The following is a 27,108-nucleotide window of genomic DNA, read 5'->3' as shown; positions in this document are numbered from 1 at the left end:
TGAAAGGAATATGGCTAGGAAGTGAGGGGGCAGAGGGCATGACTGCAGCAGCTCTGTTTGTGTAGGGATTAGAGAGGGGTTTGGGAATTTAATCCCCTCTTCTGCGCGTAATTGAAAAAGGCATCAGGCTAACTAAGAGAGAGGGAACCGGGGGTGCGGGTGGACCTGCCAGGGGGTGAGAGATAGAGATGCAGAATCCAGCAATCAGAGAGAGCACTACATCTGGGATTACAGACACTGACACCATTGAACAATCAAAGATTGATACTACATCTGGAACTAGCAAAATCACACTAATACCATATCGGGTAGAACAGATTATGACACCATAGTTTTAAAGACTGATGCCACATGTGGGAGAACAGACTAAGACTAAGACTACCACACCTGTGATTATAGACACTGAAATAATAGCACAGAAACTGATACCACATCCACTGGAATGTTGTAGACACTCAGTCGACACCCTGAGGTATAAAATCTGAGATTATACTAGAATCAACAATTAGAAATACTCAGACTGGAAAGAGTTTCCATATATAAGGAAAACAAAATGACATGAATTAACATGAATCTAGAGCTGTATTCCCAACAGAAAATGATTGACAATTCCCCACATTGACAACAGGAGCAGTAAAGTTTAGTATAGAAGAATTTTATGTTCAGAGAATGCATACAGTCATTTTAAATACATCCAGATTGAGAGCTCAGTATAATATACACATTTATGGTTCATTTCATGGGCAGCGTAGGTGGGATGTGAAGGATATGTGGTGTTAGCCCACCAGTGTCTTCAATGGGACACATTGTAATGGTTACAAACTGTTTACGGTTTTCATACTGATCAGGTGCAGTTCCAGAATCATCACGCATGCATTTTAACTGGTTAACTGCATTCATAACAAAACAATCACTGTCCCTAGGATTTCTCGTCATTATATCAATTACCTAATTATTTGCATACAATATTTTACCGTGGTAATAGCTGCCATTTTCAAAGGTTAGTCTATATCATCACCCTGTATTCTGGTCTAATTTTCATATTATCCTCTAATTCCATTGACACTGCTTGTGAACATGTGTGGATAATTGCACATATCTATGTGTATCACAACACATCTGCATTGCAAAGTCAAACACCATTATTGAACTGTTATTGCCGTCTGGTTTATTTAAATCTCTGTTCTCATTTGCAAGCCTGGTTGTAGTATGCAGCTGTCAAACAGCTCTGTTTTCCTTACTGCTTCCTGGTCATGCAGCTGCATGGCTGGCTGTAGGGGAAGCACGTGCTCAAGCACACAATTCAAACAACAGGAGACAATCACATTTGGTAATGGGATGTTTTTTGGTTCAGCCTCAATTATTTTTCATTGTATAAATTTGTGTTTGTGTTGTAGTCTGAATGTTAAGCCGGTGACTGGGACACACACGCGGACCACAGGATATTCCGGTTCCAGGCGTTTATTGAAATCGGCAGGCAGTTCATAAGACCAGAGACAGGCAGGGTTCGAAACACAAAGAAGCAGTCCAGGGGCAAATCCAGGATCGGGAGTCGGGGCAGACAGGGTCGGGAACCAGGCAGGTGAGAAGAAAGCGACCGGGTCAGACGAGACAGGTAAAAAAAAAAAAACACTGAAACGAACTAGCAACAAGACAGAGACACGCAGGGAAGATATAGGGCTGGGGTGACGAGGAGATGGGATGCAGGTGAGCAGGCAGGCAGGTGAAGGCAATGAGGAAATCAGGTGGGCGGGGACCAGGCTGGGAGCGGGGCGGGGGCTGGAACACAAGGGAAAAAAAAGCACAAGGACAGGGAAAAACAAAACACCGCGGCTTAAGGGGGCAGAGCCCTGACACTGAAGGAGAACAGGGGTGGGTACACAGATTCACATATGTTACTTGTTTTCATGTTTGATTTAAATGGGTGTTATGGTTCTGAGCAAATAGGTTATGAACCATCACCCTCAGTTCACTGGAGTCCTTAAATCCAGTTTTGGATTGCCTCAGGCAAGTCCTGTCTGAAACTAGGGGTGGCATTCATTTAACTTCTGTTTCAGCAGTTATGTCCTGAAGCCAGCTACATTGCTCTGAACTTGTTAGGAAAATGGTCTAAATTAGATGAGCTGTTTATATTTTTTAGAGTCTTTAACTCTTTAATGGCCATTGAGGTCAGGCGCACAGCTTAAAACTTTTAGGATTTTATCTCAACAAGACCAAGACTGAAATCCCTTGATAGACAAACAAGAATCTGAGCAATCAATGCAAAATCGGTGAGTTAAACAGTACCACAGCTGCACATAAAAAGTTACTTTTCCAGCTATTGAAACAGTCTTTTAGTCTTGTAATCAGTGTAGCACCTGTAATAGACTATTTAAAACACAAGCTATGTAAAACACAAGTTTTGAGTTGATTGAGAAGCACTGGCACTGTTTAAGCTGTTTCTCCTCCCTGCACCATACCCCAAATGGACAGCTCCCCAGAGAACTTTCCTGAATCACTGGTAATCATTATTCTGTCCTCAAGCTCTGTAGCCATGTCTCTGCTTCCGATTGGTGGATGGGAAACTGATTTGACAGCGCAGTACAAAGTGGTCAATCAGCCAGCAACATTAATGTCACATGGTCCTGATTTGTGGGACCCAGCAGTGTCTCAGCCCCTGTCAGTCAGACACACACCTTAGTTAACGAAGACATCCCTGTCTCAGGTGACTATAAAGACTCTATACACAATGTATCTCTCAATGTAGAGGTTTATTCATGGTTTTTAGTGTATTAACAACTGCAACTGCGACAACAACAATAATAATAAATTTTATTTAAACAGTACTTTGCACGCAGGTGGCTCAAAGCATCTTCCATCTAACAGAGCATAAAAATAACTGACTAATGTGATTCTATTCCAGCATTATGATGTAAATAGCAATTTGCAATTAGTCAGGTGGAGTGAAAGAATAACAAGGAAAGAGCAGGCTTTTGCAGAAGCACAGTACGTTTCACCCTGACAGCAACATACACCAGACCACAAAAGACTGTAAATACTTTAGTCTCAATTTATGTTTTATTCAGTGTACCTTCCATTGTGGTCCATGCATTTCTGGGCATCATGCAAATATACAGCAGTGTGATTGGTCTAGCTGCTGCCTTATTAAATACTTTTCTGTTCTGTCTATGACTTCAGTAGTTCAGTTCAGCACTAGGACACACAAGGACACATAACAGTTAGTCCTATTTTTCTGGTCCCCTGTGTCCTTGTGCTGGACTGAAACAGCCAAGTAGCATGTCTTTTTTGATATGTGAACACAAAGGATTCAAAGTGCGCAGAATGTATGTGTAATCTCCAGGTCCACTGTGAGAGAGGTCATGGGTCATTCACTGTCCATTCTTCATTTAAAAAGACTGCAGCACTTTAGCTGGGCTTGTGTCCACACAGTTGTAGGTGTCTCCACCCTGGAGTGGGTAACTCCACTCTGAAACCTGACTCAGTTACCAAACCAGCAACATACTATGTATTCCTGCTATTCCAAAATTCAGAGCTCACTGAGCGTGCTCCGTTGTAAAGAGCTCACAGGGCATGCTCCAGCAGAGAGCTCTGGAATGTTGGAGGGCCTCACTCTCCAGTGCAGAAGCTTATCAGGAACAATGGCACAAGGCACACACTGTCGGCCACGCTGCAAGGTACATCTGATTGGAACAGACAAGGTCAAGCATGCTGGATCCTGAGACCGCAGGCACAGCTTGTGAGTACCTCCCCTAACAAGGAAGTCTATTTAAGTTGACATCTGTTGCTATCCGCGACTGTGGGGGTGTGCAGAGGAATTGAGGGATTTTGGTGTCATTGGTTTTTGGGAAAAAAAAAAAAATTCAACATGAAATACACTGAGCCTTTTCTGCATTGCATGCAAATGCTTAGAAAAAGAGAATGTGTACATTCAGTGTGTAATAGTTCTAAATATTTGTGTCCTTTCCAGGGTATGGATGTTCATGTTTGCACCATGCGGTATGCTTTTATGAATTTATTTTTTCAGTGGTAGTTTTTAAATAAGCAGCCTTTATTAAAGTGTGTGGCATAAATAATATAGTGTGTGTGAAGAAATGGTTGGGGATGTGACTTTTATTCTGGGATTGTTGCAATGATTATTAATGTCAATCAAGCCTTCAGATTTAGTTATTAAGCAATAACACATGCCATTGTGGAAAAAATAAAATTTTCACAGCAGTCCTTGATGATTAAGCAATAACAAGTTATCACTAGAGTGAATGATGGATTCAGCTAGAACAATATATCTCCAGTATGTCTCCACTATGTCTCCACCATAAAGGAAGCATGACTGTGTGCCAACAATATGGTTTGGCTACACTTAGCACATTTGTACAAATTGCAAATGAGTGTCAAGCATTTATAGTATTTCTAACTCTCAAAAACTGCAGCTATGAGTTCAGCCAATCTGTTTGATCTGTATATTGTTGGGTCAGCAGAGCTGTGCTTTCCTGTTTGCTCTGGGACATTTTTGATTGTACAGAAAAACATCTGTGATGTCCCAGATGCAGAAGTGGGGCAGGAAGATTATACAGCACTACCTGTCTCACATAGAGTTTGCATTTAGCACTTTTCTTTCTCCAAAAGCCATCTTGTCACCTTTCATGTGCAAAAATTATAATATTATTGGTGTTAATGAATCGTTTCGGCTGTTTGTGTTCTCTTTATGTCCTGATACAGGATAAAAGGCAAGAGAATATAAAATTCAAACGTTCCTGAAGGCCAGAATTCTAAACAAAATTTAGAATCTAAAACAAAAAAAAAAAAAAAAAAAAACAATGGAGCCGCTGGAAGGATAAGAGAAAAAGATCAAAGACTTACCAAACCGTGCTGGAATGAACAGCGGCAAAGAGGCAGTCAGGGTGGAGAAAACACACAAAGACAGCTAGAAGTGTATACGCATGACATGAGAAGAATTACTGCCTTTTTATGGTAAATTCAATCTGGCAGGGGTCCAAGAGGTTCCCTTACAGGTCAAGCAGATAACTGGTCCTGTGCATTCATTACAAACTGACATTATATACTCCATTTTATCTTTTTTCAAAAGTATTTTAATGTAAGAGTGGAGGGGCAGTAAGAGGCTGCTTTTGGGAAAGGCTTCAAGTGCTTTATCTTTCAAAGTAGTTAGCTAAAGCATTTGCATGAAGACATCATAATCGTAAAGCAACTGTGAGCCATAGCATTAACCTGTGAGGGTGGTAATGAAAGGTATGTACTGTATGTACATCAGTGTTATATAGGCAAAACATTCACCAGATGGTAAAATGGCTTAAACAGTGTTGTTTTATTAGGGAAAGGTGCTGGGGACACAGCTCCCTTGGAGACAAATAAATTAAATCAGACAGCATACTTTGAGCTTAAATTCACTGAAGGTCTGTCTCTGTTAAATGCAAATGAAAAGTTCCACAGCAAAACCAAAACTGAGTGCACGAGAAGCCATCATTGGCCAATCCACTTCCACAGTTGACGCTCTGGAAAGCATAGGGTATTCTCAGGGGAAAGGCAACGCAGGTCCTGTAGTGCCTTCTTTCTGTGATTAGATATTATAGCCCTTAAATGTTATGTGCAAATCTATAGGCTTAAGTGATCTCTAAGTGGTATTTATTTCTGCTGTTGTAAAGTGTACAACAGTAAAGCAAAGGAGGAAGGGGGTTTTATACAGTATCCAGGCAATGTTTAGAAGGTGTCTGTGTGGTCAGTGTACATCAGAAGAGCTCAATAAGAAGCTTGGAAATATTCCTTGGACATATTATTCTCAGTAAAGTCTGGATTCATACCATTATGTCAGTGAGAGCAAGGTTTAGTTTTACATATTCTATTGCTTTAGATGGATCGCGATAATAATAATGTTTTATTTCAATAGAATGTACATATGGCCTTTAAGAGAATTATGGGAGTGGGTGATGTCCTCTACATGCAGTATGGGCTGCAGAATTAAACTGAAAGAGTCTGTCAGATTGATTTCTTTTGAAAGCCCCATGGTTAAGCCAAATTGGTCAGGAAATGATAGCTTTTATGCAAATTAAATTCATAACTAAGTTTTTTCAACAATGGACAGACTGTGGAGTGGGGAATCAGTAAATCAGAAATACGAACATGACTCATAAGCATAAAGAGATGCTTCCAACATGTCTGTCAGGTGTGGTCTGCTATTTACGGCAGTGAGGACATGCTCGGTTCTCTATGCATTCTGAGAGTTTCACCTGTAAACCTGACAGCTGTGGTGCTCCCTAACTCCTGGCAGTTGCAGCAGGGGTTTGTGCAGTGCATCTGTGTGTGTTTTGGTTATCCATTTACCTCCCTCCAATCAGATAACAGGAGAAAAGTTTCAGGAAACTGGGGATTGAAAGACAATTATTCATTGACCAAAGTCAACAGAAATGTCTGTGAAATGAGTTTCAATTACACAAGGGAATACATGGCAAGGCAGAGCTGGGGCAGCAGTGTAGTATAGTGGTTAAGGAGCAGGACTCGTGACCAAAAGGTTGCCGGTTTCGATTCCCCACTGGGGAACTGCTGCTGTACCCTTGTGCAAGGTACTTAACTCACAATTGCCTCAGTAAATATCCAGCTGTATAAATGGATAACATTGTAAAAATGGATAACCTAAGTCGCTCTGGATAAGAGCGTGTGCTAAATTCCAATAGTGTAATTAAATGTAAAAGCTGCCCGCAGCTGCGTGATGAGGGAACACAGTGTTAATGTGCTGCTATGAGGAGCTGGGCTGCTCTCTGTGGCGCTGACGTTTCTGGCCCTGACTGTGGTGCTATCCTTGGTGCTGGACTCTGGTCTTTGTTCAAGGTGCTGAGGAATCTGTCCCAGCTTGCGGTTCTATCCATGGTGCTTGCCAGTCCGCCAGCCCTCCTTGAGAGGCATCACGCTGTTTGTACGGCTGCAGCGTCCACTCCCAGCATCCCACACCACTTTTCAGACAGGCTCCCTTAATTGGGCAATTTACATACATCTTGCAAAAGTGCTGGAGTGCTCTTTGGTACCGATGATTTAAATAAATACAGAGCTGGAAGGTGGAAGCTAATGCAGTGATTGTGTTTAACATTTTCCAAGTGCAAGTGCTGTAATAGCAAGAAACACTTAACAAGGACAGGGACTACACAAACGGCATTTCCACACTGTCAGGTCAAGATATTTAAACTCATTTCCCTTAGAGGGACTGAAGAGAGGGAGACAGTTTCCTTTCATGGCAGCAAATTCATTCACAAACAACAACAAGAATGTGTGTGCAGTGCTTGTTTTTTTTAAACAAATCCCAATTGGGACTGAAGAGCTTTTTACTTACATGTTAGGAAAAGGACCATAAAAGGCTTTTCAGCTCAGCACTGTTCCGCTTGTTTTGCTTAACATTGTTGGAGTTTAATGTCAACACATCCTTCGCTTATAACTGAACTCTGGCAGAGCTCTTCAAAGCTACCATTCATGAAGCTCATGGTGATACCAAAGGAAGCCAAGAAGTATGGAATAGCTATGTTATCTGCTGTTTATCACAAGCAGAATGAGGTACCATGCCAACAATCCATTCAAGCTTCTTTCACCCATAATCCTTCATTCAAAAGGCTGTTGACCTGGCGCTCAGTGTAAGTTCTAAAATTCTTTCAGACACTTCTAGCAAAAAAGTGCAGAATTCAGTCTTGCTGAATAATACATTTAAAGAGGTATTTCTTTTAAATATGAATTTATTACTTTTTAAAGTGTGAATATGTTACATGCATATATGATGGAAAATGAGACTTACATGGTTTACAATGTAAAACAAGCCCAAACTCTAAAGCTATAGGACTGATGCCCATGTGTACTTGCATGAATGACCATAAGAAGAAATGAGCTCACTGGAAAATCCATTAAGAGTAAATGTTTCGCCTGTGAACCAGAATTATTCATGAAAAATGAAGAACCTCAGCAACAGTGCTGGCTGAAAACATTTCATTCCAAAGGTCAATTCTGCCTTCTGCCAATTGGTGGCTGACGTCAGAAGGACATTTATCTAATATCCGGCTAGCAAACTTTATGTGCCGCTAAATAATATCATGGACAAAGAAATTGTTTTCTTTGGACAGATGTCTGTGTTTATTGGTAAGGTAGTCATTGAGGAGAACTATAAACCTCTACGGAAACTTCATGGAGAGTTATTCCTGAGGTAGACAATGTAGCTGGGGTTTTCCTCCAGCCCCCGCCACCCTTAGTGCCAGTATGATTAATCACATGCCCCGTCCACTCCTCGAGAGGCGCTGCGCTCCTATGAATAGACTTTAATAACACGAGCACCACAAATCGATACCGAACCAGGGCTGGTCGCAGCGAGTATGAAATTCAATTTCAGACGCAAGCTTGTTTTAATGTTGCTCTCCAAGACTTGAGTGAAGTGGCAGGGTTGTCTGTAGCGGTGCTTTTTCCAAAAGGGACATGCACACTGCTCAGAATGAACTTTGTGCCCCACACTTTGTCACCTCAGTCACTAAAAGGTGTCCTTTTCTGTGTTTTTGTGATGCTGAAATTGGGGCTAAACATATATATTGATTTCTGATAGATCCCTTTGCTGTAAGTGGCAAAGGCAGAATCCTGTGTACTGGAGTCATGTGATGCTTTGATACATCATGCATTTGTCAAATGAGACATCCCCTCCAGAGCAGGGATTTATGAAGTGGCACACACACATGAGCTATGGATTTAAAACCCACTGTGTGTTTGAGGCCCAGAGAGCCTGCGTCAAATTCAAAAGGGGCTCTCAGAATCGAATCTCATTGCTCCATTGCAGAACTCATCACAGTGGCCTTGCCATTAAAGTGTCAGCTATAACACCAGAAGGATTTTGGATCAAATTCTCAGCAGAGTGTAAAACATATCTTTGAAGCATGTTCCCAGTTTAACCCCACTTGGAAGTCACTGTTAAAAAAGGGGAAGTGGTCAAGAACTGTCTACAGCACAGGAGATGAGAGAGGGACATTTCCCATGATCTAGTGCAGCTGCTTTAAAGATTTCTCCTGCCTCATCAGCAGCCTTAACTCTTAAACCGATAATCTTAACTCCATCCAGTCTAACTTGATTGCACAATTAAATCAGGGTAATTGTGCAACTAATAAGTTAGTGATTTGTGTGCTGGGATAATTAACTTGATATTTGACAAGGTTAATTGTTCAATCAACCTTCGTCCTCACCTTTGACAAGCAAACAAATGCAAGTGTTTCTTTTTTCAGTGCAAACAATTTTTTTCATTAATTTGATGACTATTAAACTCATCAAACTGTCTTTGTGATGGAAAAAATTCATTTTCACTTTCAATTCACTTTCACAAAAACTTTCAAGTGTGAATCAAAGTTAGGGACAAATATTTATTGAGTCCTGTCTGTCTGTTGGCTTTATGGTGGCGTGAAAACACATAAAAACAAATGAAGGCCAGCACGACTAACACCATGGCTAACACCGTGCTTTTGCGTGGAAAAGACATTTCCTCTCTGTCCTCAGCTATTTAAGACATTCAGAGTCATTGTAACCTAAGTCTGGAAAACCTCAGTATTCTTGTCATGAATCTGAAGATTGGCTATGCAAGAGAAAAAAAGCACCTCCCACACCACTTCCTTGGTCAAGATTCAGCTTGCATTTCTGTTTTCAACTACGGGAAGATGAAACTATCCATTATGTGGAGGGGATTTGTTTTTTGCTTGCTGACTAGCAGAGTACACAAAATTACCCAGACAGTAGATGTTCATAAATTGCTTAATGGACACTTGGTGTTTGGACTCCACTCTGGGAAAGCGCGACTGAGGAGGAAGCATATTAATTAGACTGGGAGGTAGGGGAACTAAAGTTCTAGGTGTAATTTCCCAGTGAATGGGGTTGGCAGTGGTTTGATGTGGTGCTTCTCCTTAAATGTATTCTGCCTCCGTTGAATAAAAGTTCTATTTTTCTGCTTACTAAATTGATAGGTCTTCCAGATTACCCTTAAACCTGATATTTCATTAAACATGTATGTCATATCGACAGGTGCCTGTCTCTCACTATGGTGTGGACAGGTCATGCACAATAATCCTGTATGTTAAGGCAATAGCAGCTCAGTGAAGTTGGTTTTTACAGTTATGAGCACATATGGAAGCTTAAACTAGCAAAGTGTTGTGGTATTGGAAATCAATGCAGCATCACAGTTCAATTTCACTGTATGGTGCCAGGAGGAGGGTCCTGTCTGCGCCAGGGACTGCCACACAGAAAGACTGCTTTGAGACCACTGTTAAACCACACGCTCCAACAACACACATCGACTGCTCTGAGACCACTCTTTGACCACTTTGAGGCTGCTTTTAACCCACACGCTCCAACAACATACGACAACTACTCTGAGACTGCCCTGAGACTACTCTGAGACCACACTCTCTCTCAACACAGTAAAACCACTCTGGGTCGCTCAGAAACCACACATTCCACCATCACAGAAAAAGTGTTCAGAAAATGCTCTGAATCCGTACACTTCACTAACAGAGAAAGACCGCTGTGAAACCACACTCTTCACTAACATAGAAAGACAGCCTTGAAAGCATTCTCTCCATTAACACAGAATGAACATGAAAGTGTCCTCTTCATTCTTCACTTACAGACATTTTGCCGGGTTAATTACAGAACATTAAACTCCTACTTCCCTCCCCAGAGAGACCCAAACAGCCATCACTGAGCTCATTTTGCCCACAGCCTATGAGGCAGAATAGGTGTGAGACCAATCAGAGTGGAAATGTGTCCTGACTGGTCATACAACATGCCTTCATCAAAAGCATTTTCTAATGTTTCTCCTTTTTTAGTACCACAAGATGAGAAATAGACTGACTGGAAGAATTACATCAGAAACTAAGGCACTATTTCACCTGTTCATGTTGACAAATAACCCTTGTTCTTGTTGCAATAACGCAGTTAATGAGACTGTGAAGGGAATCGTGGCTATTAATCTTGCAAAATACCCGTGTCTGAGGAGAGCCGGTGAGAAGATTACCCGAAATCCGGACTAAATTCTCTTTGCCCAAGCTGATCATTAAGAATGGAAGGAGGACCAAATTCCTCCTGCTACACCCACAGTTCCTGTAGTCTCTGCAGCACTCTCAGTGTGTGCCACAGACATGGTTATTAGGCAAGCTAGATGATTCCCTGTGCATTAGCACGGCTCAGAGAGAGACTGGGGACAAGGCTGTGAACACTTCCCACCTTCCGAAGCCTCAGCAGAGGGGCTCCAGTTGACGCAGCTTGCAGACCCATCCCACCAACGGCCAGCTTTTGTGAATGGAAGTAATGTGCCATATTCGCTTGTCCCCAATGGGCCATTCGTGAGAATGCATGCACCTGCGTGATCTCCACCCCCCTTCTTCATTGGAAAATGAGTTCTCTTCACTGAGGGCTGGCCAATGCCCCAATTCAACTGCTGATTGGCTTTAGAGAGAGGGTTCCTTTTTTATTCCTGGGTTTTTCCGGACTGCAAACGCATTCAGACGTCAATGGTCCTGGCAAATCACTCCCAATAGATGAGGTCTTTCTTCCTTGTCTTAGCCACCTCCTGCAGCTCTGATCTCTCATATCACTAAAGCTGGACAGAATTGGTCCAGCTTCCAGAATGCACTTTCTATAGGAGTGCAGTGTCTATAGAGGAGAAATGCATTTACAATATCTGTTCTGAACTGGCTTTTTTGTCTTTAACATGTGCTGAGAATGGATGGGTCCAGTCAGGAAGCACAAATATAGTTGCAGGGTGTGTGGTGTGTTTCCTGTGGGAAGTGAGGAGATTCACTTGGTGCGCTTTAACCTGATGTGCATGTCTTGCAACTGAGAAAATGGAATAAGTCCCACCCATGCATGTGGGACTTGGTATCATAAGGGGCACTTCTCAATTTTAATCTGTGTCATTACTCCAGACTTACTGCAGTTAATGTGCATAGCTTGTTAAAAATGTCAAAATAAACACCAGCCAGTATGAAACAAACTAGCATACACAGGAAAAGTCAACACTGCATGAACTTGCATCTGCTCCAGCGTGCTGTGTATGTGGTTCATCAACAAAGGTACCCAGTTAATCTCTTTACATTGAAAGTGTCACAGTCACAAACAGGCTCATGAGTCCCTGCTGCTAGCCAGGCTCAAAGCACTGAAGTCCAAGCAGTAATAATCCCTATGTAATGAGCTCTCCATCATCAGTGATGAAAGGCAGTTTGAAGGCAAGGTCAAATCCACTGCCCTGCCTTAAAAATAAACATTCATTTGCCTTGACCCGGTGTCTCAATTCTGTCAGTCAGATGGATAGAATAGCCTGGTGTAATGAAGGAGTTGTTATGGAGCGGGGTTGATTGAGCTCATGAAAAAAGCAACACATCAAAATATTGTATGGTCATACAATAATTTGCTTTTGTGTATCCAATTTATGCATGAAGCACAGAACAAATTCAATATTATGCAAACAAGTGCAAAATAGCAATAATCAAATTCTGTTTCCACCTGTAACAAAATGCATTCCTTAAAATTCAGAACCGTGTCGTTTATCATATTTTTTCCAAGGTTGGCTGGAGCTATTTATGAAGTGACAATTGGTTTCAGGCAGACCTTGGTCCAGTATGGTAGTGCTTATAGTTATTCAGGAGACATCAGGCATTGTTTACTTTTCCTGCCACTGTTGCACACAGCACAGAGATCAGTGAGACTGGACCTCAAGTATTAAGCGTTTCCATCTGAACAGCTGGCAGTCAGTGCTTCTGTGGCATCGCGCAGTGGCCCAGTACTGAAGGCCCATTACTCCTGGGTGCCAAAATGGCAGAAGCCTCATGCATGTCCCATTGGAAAGTCACAGGTATGGTTGTCTTTAACCCACAGGGCACCCTTGGTAATTTTCCGTTCCAAGTGTTTGTGCCATACTTCAGCAAGACTCATCAGCAATAATGACAGTCTTCCACTTTCCATGCTGAGCTCTTATTAGATGGCACATGTTCTGTGTATTATTATAAAACTGTTGCAAGATGTAAGTGCACATGACTATAACATGCTCTATTTTCTCAGTTGTATACAATCTGCTATATGTCTTTCAAAATCTGAGAGTATCTGCTGCTCTTCTAAGAAACAGTTTCTGAGTAATGTTCAAGAATAAGAAATACTCACACATTTCTGTTTCTGCATGGTTTCATATGCAAGTTAGCACTGATGCAACTTTGACAGAGATAAGCAGTAAGCTTTGAAGGCCTGGAGAGATGTTCTCTTGAAATTTTCTTGAATTTTCACTCTGAGCTAGCTGTAGCAGCATTAAAACTCACACAAAAGGTGGCGCAGAAATGTGTGAATTTCTTTAATAGTTAGCATATGGAATCCAAACAGTCTGTCTCTGTCTGTGGTGAGTCAGATGTTGAAGATAAATGTCTGTGAAACCCTCATAATGAAAGGGAGCTCGTATTTCGTTGTCTGCAGTTGTTGGCGGGACATGGTTAAATGAGACAAATCGGCAATCTCACCATTTCATTTTACACTGCATTGCCTCTGGTTGGTCAAGCTCCATGATTTTGTCTTACTGCCTCCTGTCATTGTCCATCAGCTCCAACAGGATTTTGTGTGTTATTGGGACTACTTAAGGACCATGCTGGAACCCTTAGATGACCATGTTGGGACCAAGTTGGCATCGCATTAGAACCCTTTGAGGACTGTGTTAGGACTGTTTGAGGACCATGTTGGGACTGTTTTGGGACTGATCCTCACAATGAGTGCGACAGGATCATGGGTAGAAGCTGCTGATGATATTCCCAGAGGAATTCCCAGAGGAAAGGCAGAGCAGAGTCATGGTCCTGCAATAGTACACTACTGCCACTACCCATCATGCACCTGTGTATTTCAGTATGAGGTATCTGTTTACACTACCCATCATGTACAGTGTGTTTCAGCATGAGGTAGCTGTATGAATGCTGAGCCCACTGGCTGAATGCTGCATGGTGCACATGCTGCCTCTCTACCATCGCCTTGAATAGCTCCAGTGAACCACTGTTACAGAACACATTGAACTTGTAAACCCTGAGCAACTTGTCTGAGTGCTGTGCTGAGCTAGTGAGGAGTAGAAGAAATGTTCCAGTTTAGTGTGTTCCTGGCCTTCTTCATAACCACCAGTCAAATCGCTATCATCTTTTGACCTTTAGGAATACAAACTTTTTCAGATGACCCAGAGGGAATGATTTTCTCTTTTAGGATTCCATTTCATGCAGTGTGTAAATCCAAAATGACTCTCTTTTAAGTAATTGGTCTACAGCAGTGCCATCCCATGGTGGCTGATGACAGAAAAGCAATCATTCCCACCCAATTATGTTCAAAGTCTCTTACTGGCAAAGAAACTTAATTTAATAACTACAAAACTTCACGGGAAGTTCTTTCACAGTGACAGGATTGAGATTTCATGAATGAATGAATTTTTTAATGGTGACAGTCAATTTATCCAAGAAATAACATCATTTTGTGATGCTAAGATTGATTGAATTGTCCTGCTCTGCAATTTGCTGTCTAATATTAACAGCAATGACAGTACTGAATGTTGGGATAACCATTAGCCACTGTCACGTTGTCCTGACCGCAGCTCCTGAAGATACCACACTGCAACTGATGAGGTGGACCCAACTGGCATGGTCCTAAAGAATTCCAAGGACCTGGTCTTTTATAGGCCTGTTTGGCTTTAGCTTTTTGATCTGATTCACAGTGCATCAGAAGACACACAAAGACACATAGAGAATTTTACAGGAAGTCAGGTGAACACAGATGCAGTTCTCATGTGGGAGGTTCATCAGGCTCAGAGCACTGATGCATAGGGGTGAAAGGTCACTCTGGGCAGCTGCGTTGCAGGAAGGCCTGGTGTACATTTGCTAGGGCAGTATGTGACAGCATTAAGGACGAAAATGAAGTAACCTGGGGAGAAAGTGTACTAGGATATGTTACGTGTGTGTGTGTGTGTCTGTGTCTATGGAGTACAGAGATGGGGTCCATTTCAGTTAAGTCAATTCAAGAAATGAGTTGAAATTTAATTTATTCATTGAATATCACCCATCACTTTTTATGAATATTTATGAATTGAATTTTTGTTAATGTCTTTAATTGACTGAATTGAAAGGAAATTTACACCAGCTGTTGTAGAATGTATATTTATGTATGCACATGTATGCATGGGGTTGTGTAAGATGAGGTCTAACATACTAATGACAACAATTTCTAAAATTACCTTTAGGCCCTTAAGTGTCCAATTGGGAGGATGTTGGAGGGGTTGAAATGGCAGTATATTTTCACTCATTGATTTGTGTGAATATTGTTGTGGTGAGCAAAGCTTGCTTAAGAGAATTGCAGGCAGACAGAATGATCCAGGTTCTGTTCTAAGCCCACTCAAAGCATGACCAGAGGCTGAATTGTGTAGCCACATGGGCCAGTGCTTATTGAGCGAATCTGAGTCAGACAGCGTGACCTTACTTCCATCCATCTACATATGTTTCCCATGGCTGGAAACAATAGGCCAGCAGGAGAAACTAATCCAGAAAAAATGTCATATTTTAATCATTCCTCTGTCTGATATATGTTTAGTAGCCGTTTTTTTTTTCTTGCCAGTCATTGCCTTCCAGGGCCAGAGGAAGTGGAGTATATTTTCTCTGGACATCATCTCCTACCCGAATCTCAGTGAAACTTTGTGCCAGCTGAACTCATCCTTAATGATTTCTTTGTACTGATATAAATGTACACTAAATGAAGCATAACTACAAATGTAATAATACATAAGAAAATGACAGCATTCAATTGTTAATCTGCTCCTGGAACATCTAAGATTCTGCTAACCCTGAATGCCATAGACTGAACACTGGATTCATTAGCAAGCTGTGAGAAGCGTTGGCTTGTTTGGGCTGCTCTGCTTGGATTTGACAGTCCGTGGTCGTATGATGGCTTCAGTCCTGTAGTTCTTTGGCAACAGAAGCAACAGCAGACCCAGCAGAGCTGCATGTATTCACATAATGTTTTCACGTACGTGTGTGTGTACATGCATGTGCCAGGGGTCGTGGGGCAGGGTGTTGAGCTCTGTAATGAAATGATTATCTTAGTGGGACAAAGACATGCACACTAGATGTAATGGATTTGGATGACAAGGTGAATGAGTCTCAGCAAGTAGCTTTCAACTCCAGTTCTTTGAACTGCGGTGCCAGTGCCCACTCTCGAGCTGGAAATCACCTGCTGCCATCACCTGAGCACCACTTACGCTCTCAGACAAACCTCAGAGCTACCCCAGAGGAGGGGTAATTGTCCCATCGATAAGATTAAAGGTTGGTGCTCCTGGAGACCTTTCCATATGGAAAACCTTTAGGCTGTAGCTCATCCTAAACCTGCAGGTTTTGAAACATGTAAAGTGACAAGTCTGAATGGGTTAGATGAGACAGGGTAGACTGAGAAATTTTTAGTACAGCATCCAGACACGACATTGTCACTGCTCTGCCACCTCCCCTTCCAAACACAACACCTTTGTCATCTTTTGCGCTGCCAGCTCATTTATAGCAGGTTCAGAGGCTGCCGTGCTCCACTTGTCACCAGTAAGACACTGTCAGATGGGTCAAGTCTCCCGAGCCCTTGAAGTATTAAACACAGTGCATTTTGCCAAAATGGTAGAGGGCTGGAACAGTGTGCAAGTATGCATGGGCTCAGTGCAGGCTGCTGCTTATCCTAGCACTGTCTCCAATAAACTGTATGGGAGCCAGGTGATCACTCTGATGTGTGATCATCCATTTTCATTGATCCACTTTCATAGTTACAGATGATGCACATCTCTAGCAGTTCCTGTGTTGATATTAACAGGTGTTGGATTGGGAGCACCTGACATCATTCTCTCCAGTTGTGGCTGCCCTATCCACAGTATGGGAACCAATCATCAATGGCTACCATCCACCAATGGTCATCCATCCAACTGCCCAAACATTGTAACCACTAAGAGCCATCTTTGCAGTAGAACAACAGTCTCTGGATTCAGGGAGAGAACTGTAGCATATTGTATGATCATGCACAAGCCTCCATTTGCTCATATGCGTATCTTTGTTTCCTGTCCTACATTTCGTGGAGGCTCTAAGCCTTTTTTGATGTTGGAATAGTTGTGACATTTACCTTTTTAAAATGTTTCAACAGATTTAGAAGTTGATTGAGTGATCGATTTGTGGAATGAAATGTAATTATTAGCAAAAATAAGCACATCTCAATGTCCATTTATCTGGTCCAAATCACCAAGCTTATAGTCCTCCCCAACATGATCAAGAGTTTGCTGCATTCCTGGCCTTGTTACAGTGCAAAAAGATCATGTACAATTCCAGAAAAGTGTGCTCAGTACTGGAACTGAAGGGCTTGGTGAAGGACTTGTCCCACAGGTCAGATTTCAAAGGTCGGTTCCTTGTGACCAGACTCAGTTTGTCACAAATGAATACACATCAGAAAGGGGAAATGCTTTCTTCAACCTTTAGATTAGGACACATGTGTCTGCAAAAATACAGAATATCTATTCCTGCAGTGAATGAGTGTTTTCTGCACAATCTGAATGCTGTTTTACCCTTTTGAGCATCTGAGCATGTCATTTCCCATGTCTCAGGAATCATAAAAAATTGAAGTGGCAAATTTTCATTAAATTTTTCCTAATGTACTTAAAGTCCAATCAAAGATGAGATTCCTGTCATCAAATTCCTCATGTAGGCTGGTAATGACTTCTGTACTCCTATACAAAAATACTCTCTGTAGAATACCACATGTAGTGCACCATGTGTTAATAAGAGTATGCTCTCAGGCTTATTAATATTTATAGCATAAAAATGACTTCCATTGCACTGTGTAAGAAATCTATGCCCTTGTAAGGTAACGTCTCTGTATGTCTTTGAGATAATTCTTCTGAAGAGACCTGGGGTGAACAATTAAAATCATTTGTCATGTGGAGCTGTTTATAACTTCAAAACGTCTCAAAGAGAATTTGTCATCTGTCACAACAGTTACCCCTTCAGAAGACAAGAAGACTGTCGTTTGAAAGCTCCATGAATTACAACCTGCAGCTCAGGCCAAACATTCTGGGCCCTGGGCTGAACACAGCACACATGCAAAACATAAAATAGAGCTGCCATCATTCATGAAGTACAGCTGGCATCATTAGCACTCAATCAGTCCTCCTTCACAGATGCAAAGCATGTATGCTGAAAGACTGAAAATGTGAATACCTAGTCCAATTACATGGGAAATATACAAACACTTTGTTGTAGTAAGATATTAGGGGATTTTTTGTAAAGGCACAGGAAATAGGCAGATTATTGTGGCATTTTGAATATCTTATGAGGTACAGGAATAAAGGCACCATATTGTTATTTTCAATTAAGGGTGTAAAACCATTCCTGAAGGGCTGGTATGTATGCAGGTTTACTCACAGTTAAATCCAACAATTTCATGTTTCTTATACTGAATATTTTACTGCACTGCATTGTTGGAAATTCTTCGGTGTAAATGCATGATAATTATCAAATCGGACCAATTAAGCCAGGGAGATTGGCTGGAACAAAACCCAGCACACACACCAGTGCTCTAGGAACTATTTTGACAGTTCTGCTTTAAACTGTGATCCCCACACTGGCTCTTGGATATGTAGATAGAATCTCCAAAGTCAGTTTTAGATTTCATACGAACCCCATTTCAAATGCTGAATGGCGTGCCACAAATGACCAGAATCTGAATTTTCCTTGATATTTGAGCTTGACATTGCCTCAAAATGTGTAGCCAGTTTATTGTTAGATTTTCAATACATTTTGTTGCCCATTACTCTTATCTATATCTCCAGCTAATTCCACTTCTTCTATTATTTTGGACAGCACAGATCTGAATGCTGTGATTGAGGTGAACCCTGTCAGGATAATGATAGTAATGATGATTTAGCCAGTAAAGACAGAAAACATACTGCCAGTGGTCTCATGGGTACTTAAAAATAGATATCCTTTGTAGAATGCATTGTATTATATTTACATAAATCATACTATTTCAAGCACAGATTAATGAAAAAATTGGAAGTGATGATGATGACAGACAGTTGAAGTAGCTCTTTTGTTAATGATTTTTTTAATAAATTCAAGCCAACCCACAAAACTTTGCCGAAGTGCCTCACTGACCTGTCTCTCTCTGGCCTGTTCCACAGGGGTCCTGTGGGAGGCGCTGTCGGCGGGCCGGGACTGTCTGCATGCGGGGGACACCTGCTCGAGCGATGACACCTGCAGCCCGCGGTTGCGCACACTGCGGCAGTGCGTGGCAGGCGATGGCAGCATGAAGCTGGGTCCGAGTGCCCGCAGCCACTGCGAGAATGCTGTGACGGCGTTGCTTTCCAGCCCACTGCGTGGCTGCCAGTGCAAGAGGGGCATGAAGAAGGAAAAGAACTGCCTCAGCATCTACTGGAGTCTGCATCAGTCCGTCCTGCATGGTGAGGGAACTAAGGGCCAATGGGAATACAGGGCACTCCCCATCGACAGCCATCGATGAAAAATGAATACTCTCAAAACTATATAGTCTCACATACTGTATATTTGTACAAAGGAGCAAGAGAGCACAAAGAGCTTAAAATAATATCCAGATATCCTGTGTTTTTTGTCATGGTAGTCTTTATTAGACAAACATGCTGATATCCCACTGAAATCCTACAGTATACATCAGATAGATAGATAGATATGTACTTTATTAATCCCAGTGGGAAATTAAGTTATCCAGCTGCTCGCTGACATACAGTACATTCATAATAAAAACCATAATACAACCATTAAAAGTGCGGAAGTGCAAAAAGAATAAATAAATAAACAGATAAAAACAGTGAACAGTACATGGGTAAAGGACACAGTGCATGGGTAAAAAGACTAAAAAGTTAAATGACTAAAAGACTACACAGTGCTCCTCCTTTCCCCTCCTCTCCCACGTGTGGTGTTGTACAGTCTTATGGCTCTGGGAAGAAATGACCTGCGGCATCTTTCGGAGGAGCAGTTCAGTGAGATCAGCCTCTCACTGAAGCTGCTCCTCTGCCCCACCACCAACTTGTGGAGTGGGTGGCTGCTGTCGTCCATGACAGAGAGCAGTTTGAGGAGTGCTCTCCTGTCTGCCACCGATGCCACAGAGTCCAGCTCCGCACCAATGATGGAGGAGGCCTTCCTGACCAGTTTCTCCAGTCTCTGTGTGTCCTTCTGTTTGGCGCTCACAGAAGAGTTGTTACTGTGTATAGCATTACCGTCTTTGTGTCATAAAGAGGACTGTGTTTCCTCATGTGACTCGGCACAGGTGTGTTGTCGTATAAACATGCAGCCAGGAAATCAGTCAGAGTAACTGTGAAAAATGACCTCTCCTTTCTTCTTGTCCATATGGGTCATCATTGTGACCAGTACAGGTACTTTCCTTAGCAGACAGAACACCTCCTCCTGTCTATCTTTCTGTTATTGTCTGTCTTTTGTTGTCATAGAAAGCAGTGTTTACTATTGGTTAGATGATGTTTTTTGCCTCATTTTAATGTTGGTAAGGGTTGTTTATTTACAAAACACAACATTTTTGAGTTGCATATCCTTGAATAATGTTAAAGTTGATTCAATTAATCATCAACTAGTGAACAAACCCAGAGATTATTATGGTGATTTGAATTATATCAATGTATAATTTCAATATACATTTCAATTGTTTATGTTATGGCTATGGTAAATAGGGGTTTATACTGATATTTTTATGGTTGTGCTGAGAGGGAGTGAAGTGTCCTAGATTTATCTTCCTTGTGTTATCCTCAAAAGCTTATTTGTGTGTGTGAGAGGAGCTGTTCGGGTGGACCCTCTGTGGTTTTGGGTGAATGCATCTTGACAGCAGGGGTGCATGTTGACTCTTGTGTTTTTCCAGGGCTCAGCCTGGTGGAGAGCTACCCATATGAGCCGGTGGAGAAGGGTTTCGACTATGTCCGTCTGGCCTCCATCGCCGCAGGTGAGTACCCCTCCTGGCATCGGCTCACACAAAGCAGTTAACATCTGAGCACCTCATCAACAAAACAAATGGATCTCTTTAGCTTCACAGAATCAACTCCATTCTAACAATAGGAACATTAATATGATATACATTCGTTTTTGTTAACTTTATTAACATAAAAAATGTGTTTCTTTAGCTCCACAATATGTAGATTTTGATATTCCAGCACAGGGATGGTGTACAAGTCATGCCTTATATAAATCTATGCATTGTGTCATCTGAACGTGTCCATCATCTTATATGGATCGCTGTAGAACTCACATAAAGGAAACGCATAGTGACATAGCTCACTTCACTGGCATGTGAAGCATATTCAGGCAGCACAAGGAAATATCATCTGTAATTGACAAATCCACAACTGAAAGGCCCAAAAAACCATCTAAGAAGGATGGGTGAGGATAATATCCTTAAGGAGCAGGAAGAAGACAAGTACTGAATTGACAATGCAACTGGCAAAGGTCTCAGGTGTTGCTGTCTGTCTGTCAAGAGTATCAGCAGTCATAGGCCCTAAAGGGTATGCTGCAGCAACAGCTCTCCCAGGAAAGGGACTCAAAACTGCAAGGCTAAAACAAAGCACTTAGAATGAAAATGTGAAAGGCCTTTTCGCAGCAGTACACGTCATATACAATGGGATACAATAGTCAAGTGACTAATGTGTTTAGACAGCCCAGTATAGAATCCAATGATCCAGCAACTGAAGGGAAAACAGCCTGTACATTAAAGCCTGGCATTTAGCATGCATGCTGTATGCAAATGGAGGCTATTAGCATTGTTTGCTCCATCACAGGCTTTCAACTTCTGTTCAGTAAGAGAAATGACCCCGTCCAGAATAAGGCATTAGTGAAAAAGCTGCTTATCCTTGAGACTGAAGGCCACCTTTCACCTCAGCAGAGGGAAGCAGGATTCCAGCATTGGCTGCATCGAGTCAATGACAAATAGCAACAAGTAGATGGTGTCATGCTGCTGTCTCTCATCATACCATCATTCCATCTGAACTATCTGTGCCAAAAGGAGAACCAATTCTAAGGAGCCACAGTAGCCCTCTGTGATACCATGTTAAAACGGCAAGATGCATCCTTTTCAGGAGCCTCAGTCTGCCTCTAATCACTGCCTGACAGGAAGGAGCCAGGCTTCAGGCCAGAGCCTTTAGATGGAGTACATCTCCGCTTCAAAATGATCATCCCTTAATGTTGCCTGTGAGAAAAGCTTGGAGGTCAAAAAGGAGACATGCGCCTTTCTTCTCCTTGGTCAGACACCAGTCAAAACGGAGGCATGATGGATGGTTGCTTAGGATTCGTCCTGATAACCCGTGACTGACGTCTTTGCAAAGACAAATGTTTAGGTCACATCTTTTTAGCGTCTTAGAGGCATGCAATGTCATATGAATAAAAAAATATATGTATACAGTGCATTTCAAGGATCTCAAAGCCATGAAGAAATGAATCCACCACATGGGATCCACACACCACACATCAGTTTAGAGATGAGAATTTATTTATTCAATTCAACTGGTATGTAATCATATGGGGAAACTGGCAAGACTGGGTACTACCTTACCTAGCACAATATTATCAATGCAGCTTTGAACTGCCACAGTGTGTCCATACCACTTATTGTGCAAAAGATCTAGTTTCCTAAAGAACAGCGTCCCTCTCACTGCTCTGGGGCATTAGTTCCCTATGGTGGTCCACAGGGAAGTCTGTCCCCTACTAGGCTACCAATACTACTTTCTACATTCCAGGCATTCAGCAGATGCTCTAATGTAGAGGTTGGTTAGGTAGGTTACATACTTTGCCCAAGGGCACAGCAGCAGTCACCCAGCTGGGAATTAAACCTGTAATCTTTCGATTACAGGTCCTACTCCTTAACCACTATGCTACACTGCCACCCATTTAGCAGCAGCTTGCATCTACATATATGACTGTTGGCTTGTATTTCAAGAAACATGATCAGTAAGGACAATTGTCTCATTATTGGTAGAACTACATATCATTACTCTTTAATGTGTTCTAGAGCTGAACATGTACTGAAAAATACAACCCATAAGGCCCCTATGATTTGTGTCTGACTTACATGTGATATATCTTTGTTTTATCTCTGAAGTGCATTCCTCAACAGCAGGCAATTACAGCACAGTTTAAAGGCATCACAGTACCATTCCTGTGTAATCACCAGCACAGCTCATTCCCTCATGCTTGGTCACCCAGCTTTGTGCTATCTTCTTTATGAATGGGTGGTTTTTACCAAACCAGGGGAGAGATTCATTTATGTCTGTGAGCATTGCAATTCCACTGCAAAACAAACTGTCACACACTGGAGATGCCTCGGTCTTAGGAGTTTCAGAGACATGGACATCACGGATGGGGTACTGAAGCTATGCAGCACTAAATGACACCCCTGCAGACATCGCTCTGTGGCTGAAAGGAGCTCTGAACTTGTGTTTTTGTGTGTGTGTGTGTGTGCATGTGTGGGGGACTGGCATGTTTATGAGAGGTCTGTTTCTCTGAGACATTTTCTAACAGTTCATCCCAGGGTCAGCGACCTGCCTTTTTGCCTCTTTATATCCATCTCATGCCCTAACTTGAGCCAGACCACACACAGCAGTCATATTTTTGCACAAAAAAACAGCCCCTCAGACCAGAGGGAAGAACTGCAGGCGGTTTCATAATGAGGGCTCGCTGGGGCTGGAAGAGGCACACATGATTGTGTTATCGATTGGCCCGCTCAATGGCTAAAAACTCACATAATGGCGGATTGGATATAACGCCGGTATGATGAACACGTTTTGCATCCCACTTCGCGCCAGACCAGCACCTCTCAGCAGGGGGGAAAAATCCATACCGCCAAGGGGGGACGTGTGCGCTTTTAGGAAGATAACAGAAAGCAGAGCGCTGCAATTATCTGCAGAGTCAGAGCACGGGGTGGGTGGAGAGGGGAGTGCGGGAGGCAATTTCGGCAGCCCACATTTCTCCTTCCTGGATGTATCATTTCTGATGGGATCTGCACCGTTCTGTGGGGGCCTCTGATCCAGCAGGTTTCCCCTGTCAGGGTTTATTAATTAACAACTCGTTAGGGCTCAAGGTCAAGCTTTTTTCATTCTTAATTATAGATCTAATTAGCTAGTGTGCTTTGAGGAGGTCCAGTGGCTGGAGGAGAGGTGCTGGATGTGTGGAAGAGTGGTCCCAGAAAATAGTCTCTAAGCCAGGGCAGGCAGGTTCAAAGCCTCTAAAATCAGTCCATTCAGTATACATCTGGTTCTGCAAACTGCTAATAATGCTATGTGTGTTGTAAAATGCTCCCTGGTTTGTTAATTCAGTATATATTTACTGATAAATATTTACTGGTAAAATGTGAAATGCATGCTATTAAATGCTCCCTGGATTGTTAATTCAGTAAACATTTTGTTCTGAAAGTTTATAATAATGCTACCTGCATACTTTAAAATGCTCCCTGGTTGGTAAATTCAGTAAATGTCTGGTTGTGCAAAATGATAAAAAAACAAAGCAGTCTTGCAGTTCCTGTTGTAGGCAATGATGTCACTTTTATCCCCAGGAACCTGACAGCCATAAATTGCAACCATATAAGCTTGCTTCATTCTCCACTGAAAAACTCATTTTTCCAACTAGAAATTTCCCATTTGTTTTGCTTTGTTTACTTCAAAAAGGACTCCAAGTCATCTCTTCAGTATGTCCGTCATGTCAGGATATTTTCTTTTTGCCTGCTATGTACCAGAAATCTTGGTTTTGCATGGTGTTCAGTCAGATGTCAGGATAAATAACAAGACTGTATACAACAGAGATGTAATCTCCACCTTTTGATAGCTGCAGTGTATTCAGATACACGAATAAGATGTATGATGTATGTATATATGATGTATGTCTTGTGGATAACTATTACAGGTCCTGAGTAATCTGCCTAAAACTAAGAAGAGTCCAACACCTCAGAAAATATAAAAAAATAGGGCAGGGCTCATAGGGTTAACTACCACAGTAAATGCTGTCATTCTGTGTCCCTTCCCCCTCCTCTCACAACAGGCTCTGAGGTTGGTGTGGCGACAGTGAACCGCTGCCTGGATGCAGCCAAGGCCTGCAATGTGGACGAGACTTGCCAGAAGCTGCGAACAGAGTACGTGTCGGCCTGCATCAAGCCTGCGGGCAAGGCGGGGCCCTGCAATCGACCGCGTTGCCACAAGGCGCTGCGCAAGTTCTTTGACCGTGTGCCAGCAGACTACACTCACGAACTGCTCTTCTGCCCCTGTACCGACACCGCCTGTGCTGAGCGCCGCCGCCAGACCATCGTCCCCGGCTGCTCCTACGAGGACAAGGACAAGCCCAACTGCCTGGCACAGCTGCGCACCTGCAAGGCCGACTACGTGTGCAGGTGTGTTTTCACGCCTTAGATATGATACCTGGTTTTGCCTTGTTTGCAAATGCATACTTGGAAGCACATTACTGTCTGTTCAATTGGGTTGCACTCAAGGGTTAACGCTGTATTGGGCATGAGCAGAAAAGATCAGTTATCAACATGTGTCACACACGGGACATGCACGTTGGCCAGTATAATAATTGCAATATAGACATTCAACTGACCTGACCTCTCTGGTCTCCCAGGGTTGCCTGTCCTCCTGTTAACTCTTAAAACCAGCAAATCGACATTTGCCTTTGGCAAGCAAGTCTCAGTTCCTTGCAGACTGGGAACTTGTACTAACTAGTCTTTAAACACCATGCTGGAATTTCCCCTATTCAGCAGTTTAAGCCAGAACAAAATCCATCCTCAACCAGCTTTTGAAATGATAGATTAGGATGTTAAAAATGCCATTATTAAGGTATCAAGGTGACTGACGCTCTCCTACCTTGAGGTACAGGATCTATCTGTCAGCATTGAATGGACAGGAATGTAAGAGTGCGGCCAATGATGGGAGTGTGAATCCTCATTCAGCCAATCAAAACAGCTGTGGTGAGGGTCTTGGTGACATGCGTTGCTGGCTGTTCTCTTCCTGTCTGAGGCAAGAAGCAGCAGTCACACAAGCGCTTCAGTTTGGACCCAGAGTATTTCAAATGAGCCAGTCAGTCAGTCCCCAGAATTCTTGAGCCACATAATTAATACGAGGCTACTTCTAAAATCTCATATTCTAGTTTCACAGATTACTATAGACATATAGCTTGTAGACTTTTATCAAGAAAAGTTGCCCTTGGCATCTCTCATGTGGTGTAAACATATCTATTATGGTGCTAAAGAGCAAGGCTTGTAATCCAAATGTTGCCAATTCTCCTGTGGCCGACTGAACCCTTGGGCAAGGTATTAACTTAATTACCCAGCTATATAAATGCATAATACATACAAATTGTAAGCTATACACTTCCAGTTAGCCTAATTGTCTTCATAAATCTGAGCGTAAATCAATTCAGTGTGAGATTATGTGCACATGAACGTGCCTAACGTCCACTCCCACAATTGTTCTTATATGGACCGAGATACGCCTTTAATTAGTCAAATTAACATACAAAGATCCCAGGTAAATCTGAGTGAAATGCAGAGATTGATGCTGAGGATCAATGGCAAATGTAAGAAAAGAAATTATTCAGACACGGAGATAGAGGTGATGGTTGATGAGGTGGAGAGGAGAAAAAATGTCCTTTTCGGAAGCCAGACTAGCGGCATTTCAAATTGACAGAAAAATGCGGAGTGGTTCAAAATGTGCTGCTATGAATGCAGTTTCATCAGAGGTCCATACGGTGGATGAGGTGAAGAAGAAGTGGTCGGGTTTTAAAAGAGAGGCCAAAAAACAAATAAGCACACACAGGACCAGTGTGTCCGCACCCGGCGCAACGAGGGGGCATGAGGGGGCTTTGCCCCCTCAGTTGTATTTTGTGCCCCCCCCCCCCCCCCCCCCCAGTTTAAGTTTTATGTACCCTATAGAAAAATAGCAAAAATGACAAAAATAGGCTATTGGAAACGTTGGAATACTCATTGGAAATGACACAGTAGTGAAGTTTCAGTCAACAAGAGAGAGGGAGAGAGAGAGAGGGAGAGAGCTGCATGGCATGAGCAGAA

General features: G+C 42.3%; 1 protein-coding gene across 1 annotated transcript in view; it reads left to right on the top strand.

The window, feature by feature from the left end:
• Positions 1-27,108, top strand: part of gfra4a (GDNF family receptor alpha 4a) — a 109,136-nt gene that overhangs the window by 60,215 nt on the left and 21,813 nt on the right. The window contains exons 2-4 of the mRNA XM_036516437.1: positions 19,211-19,489; positions 20,932-21,012; positions 25,089-25,434. Of these exons, the coding sequence (XP_036372330.1) occupies positions 19,211-19,489; positions 20,932-21,012; positions 25,089-25,434 (706 nt within the window). The remainder of the gene's footprint in view (positions 1-19,210; positions 19,490-20,931; positions 21,013-25,088; positions 25,435-27,108) is intronic.

The sequence above is a fragment of the Megalops cyprinoides genome, chromosome 22 (genome assembly GCF_013368585.1).
Source record: "Megalops cyprinoides isolate fMegCyp1 chromosome 22, fMegCyp1.pri, whole genome shotgun sequence".
Taxonomy (NCBI): domain Eukaryota; kingdom Metazoa; phylum Chordata; class Actinopteri; order Elopiformes; family Megalopidae; genus Megalops; species Megalops cyprinoides.
This window is presented reverse-complemented; position numbering and strand designations above follow the sequence as displayed.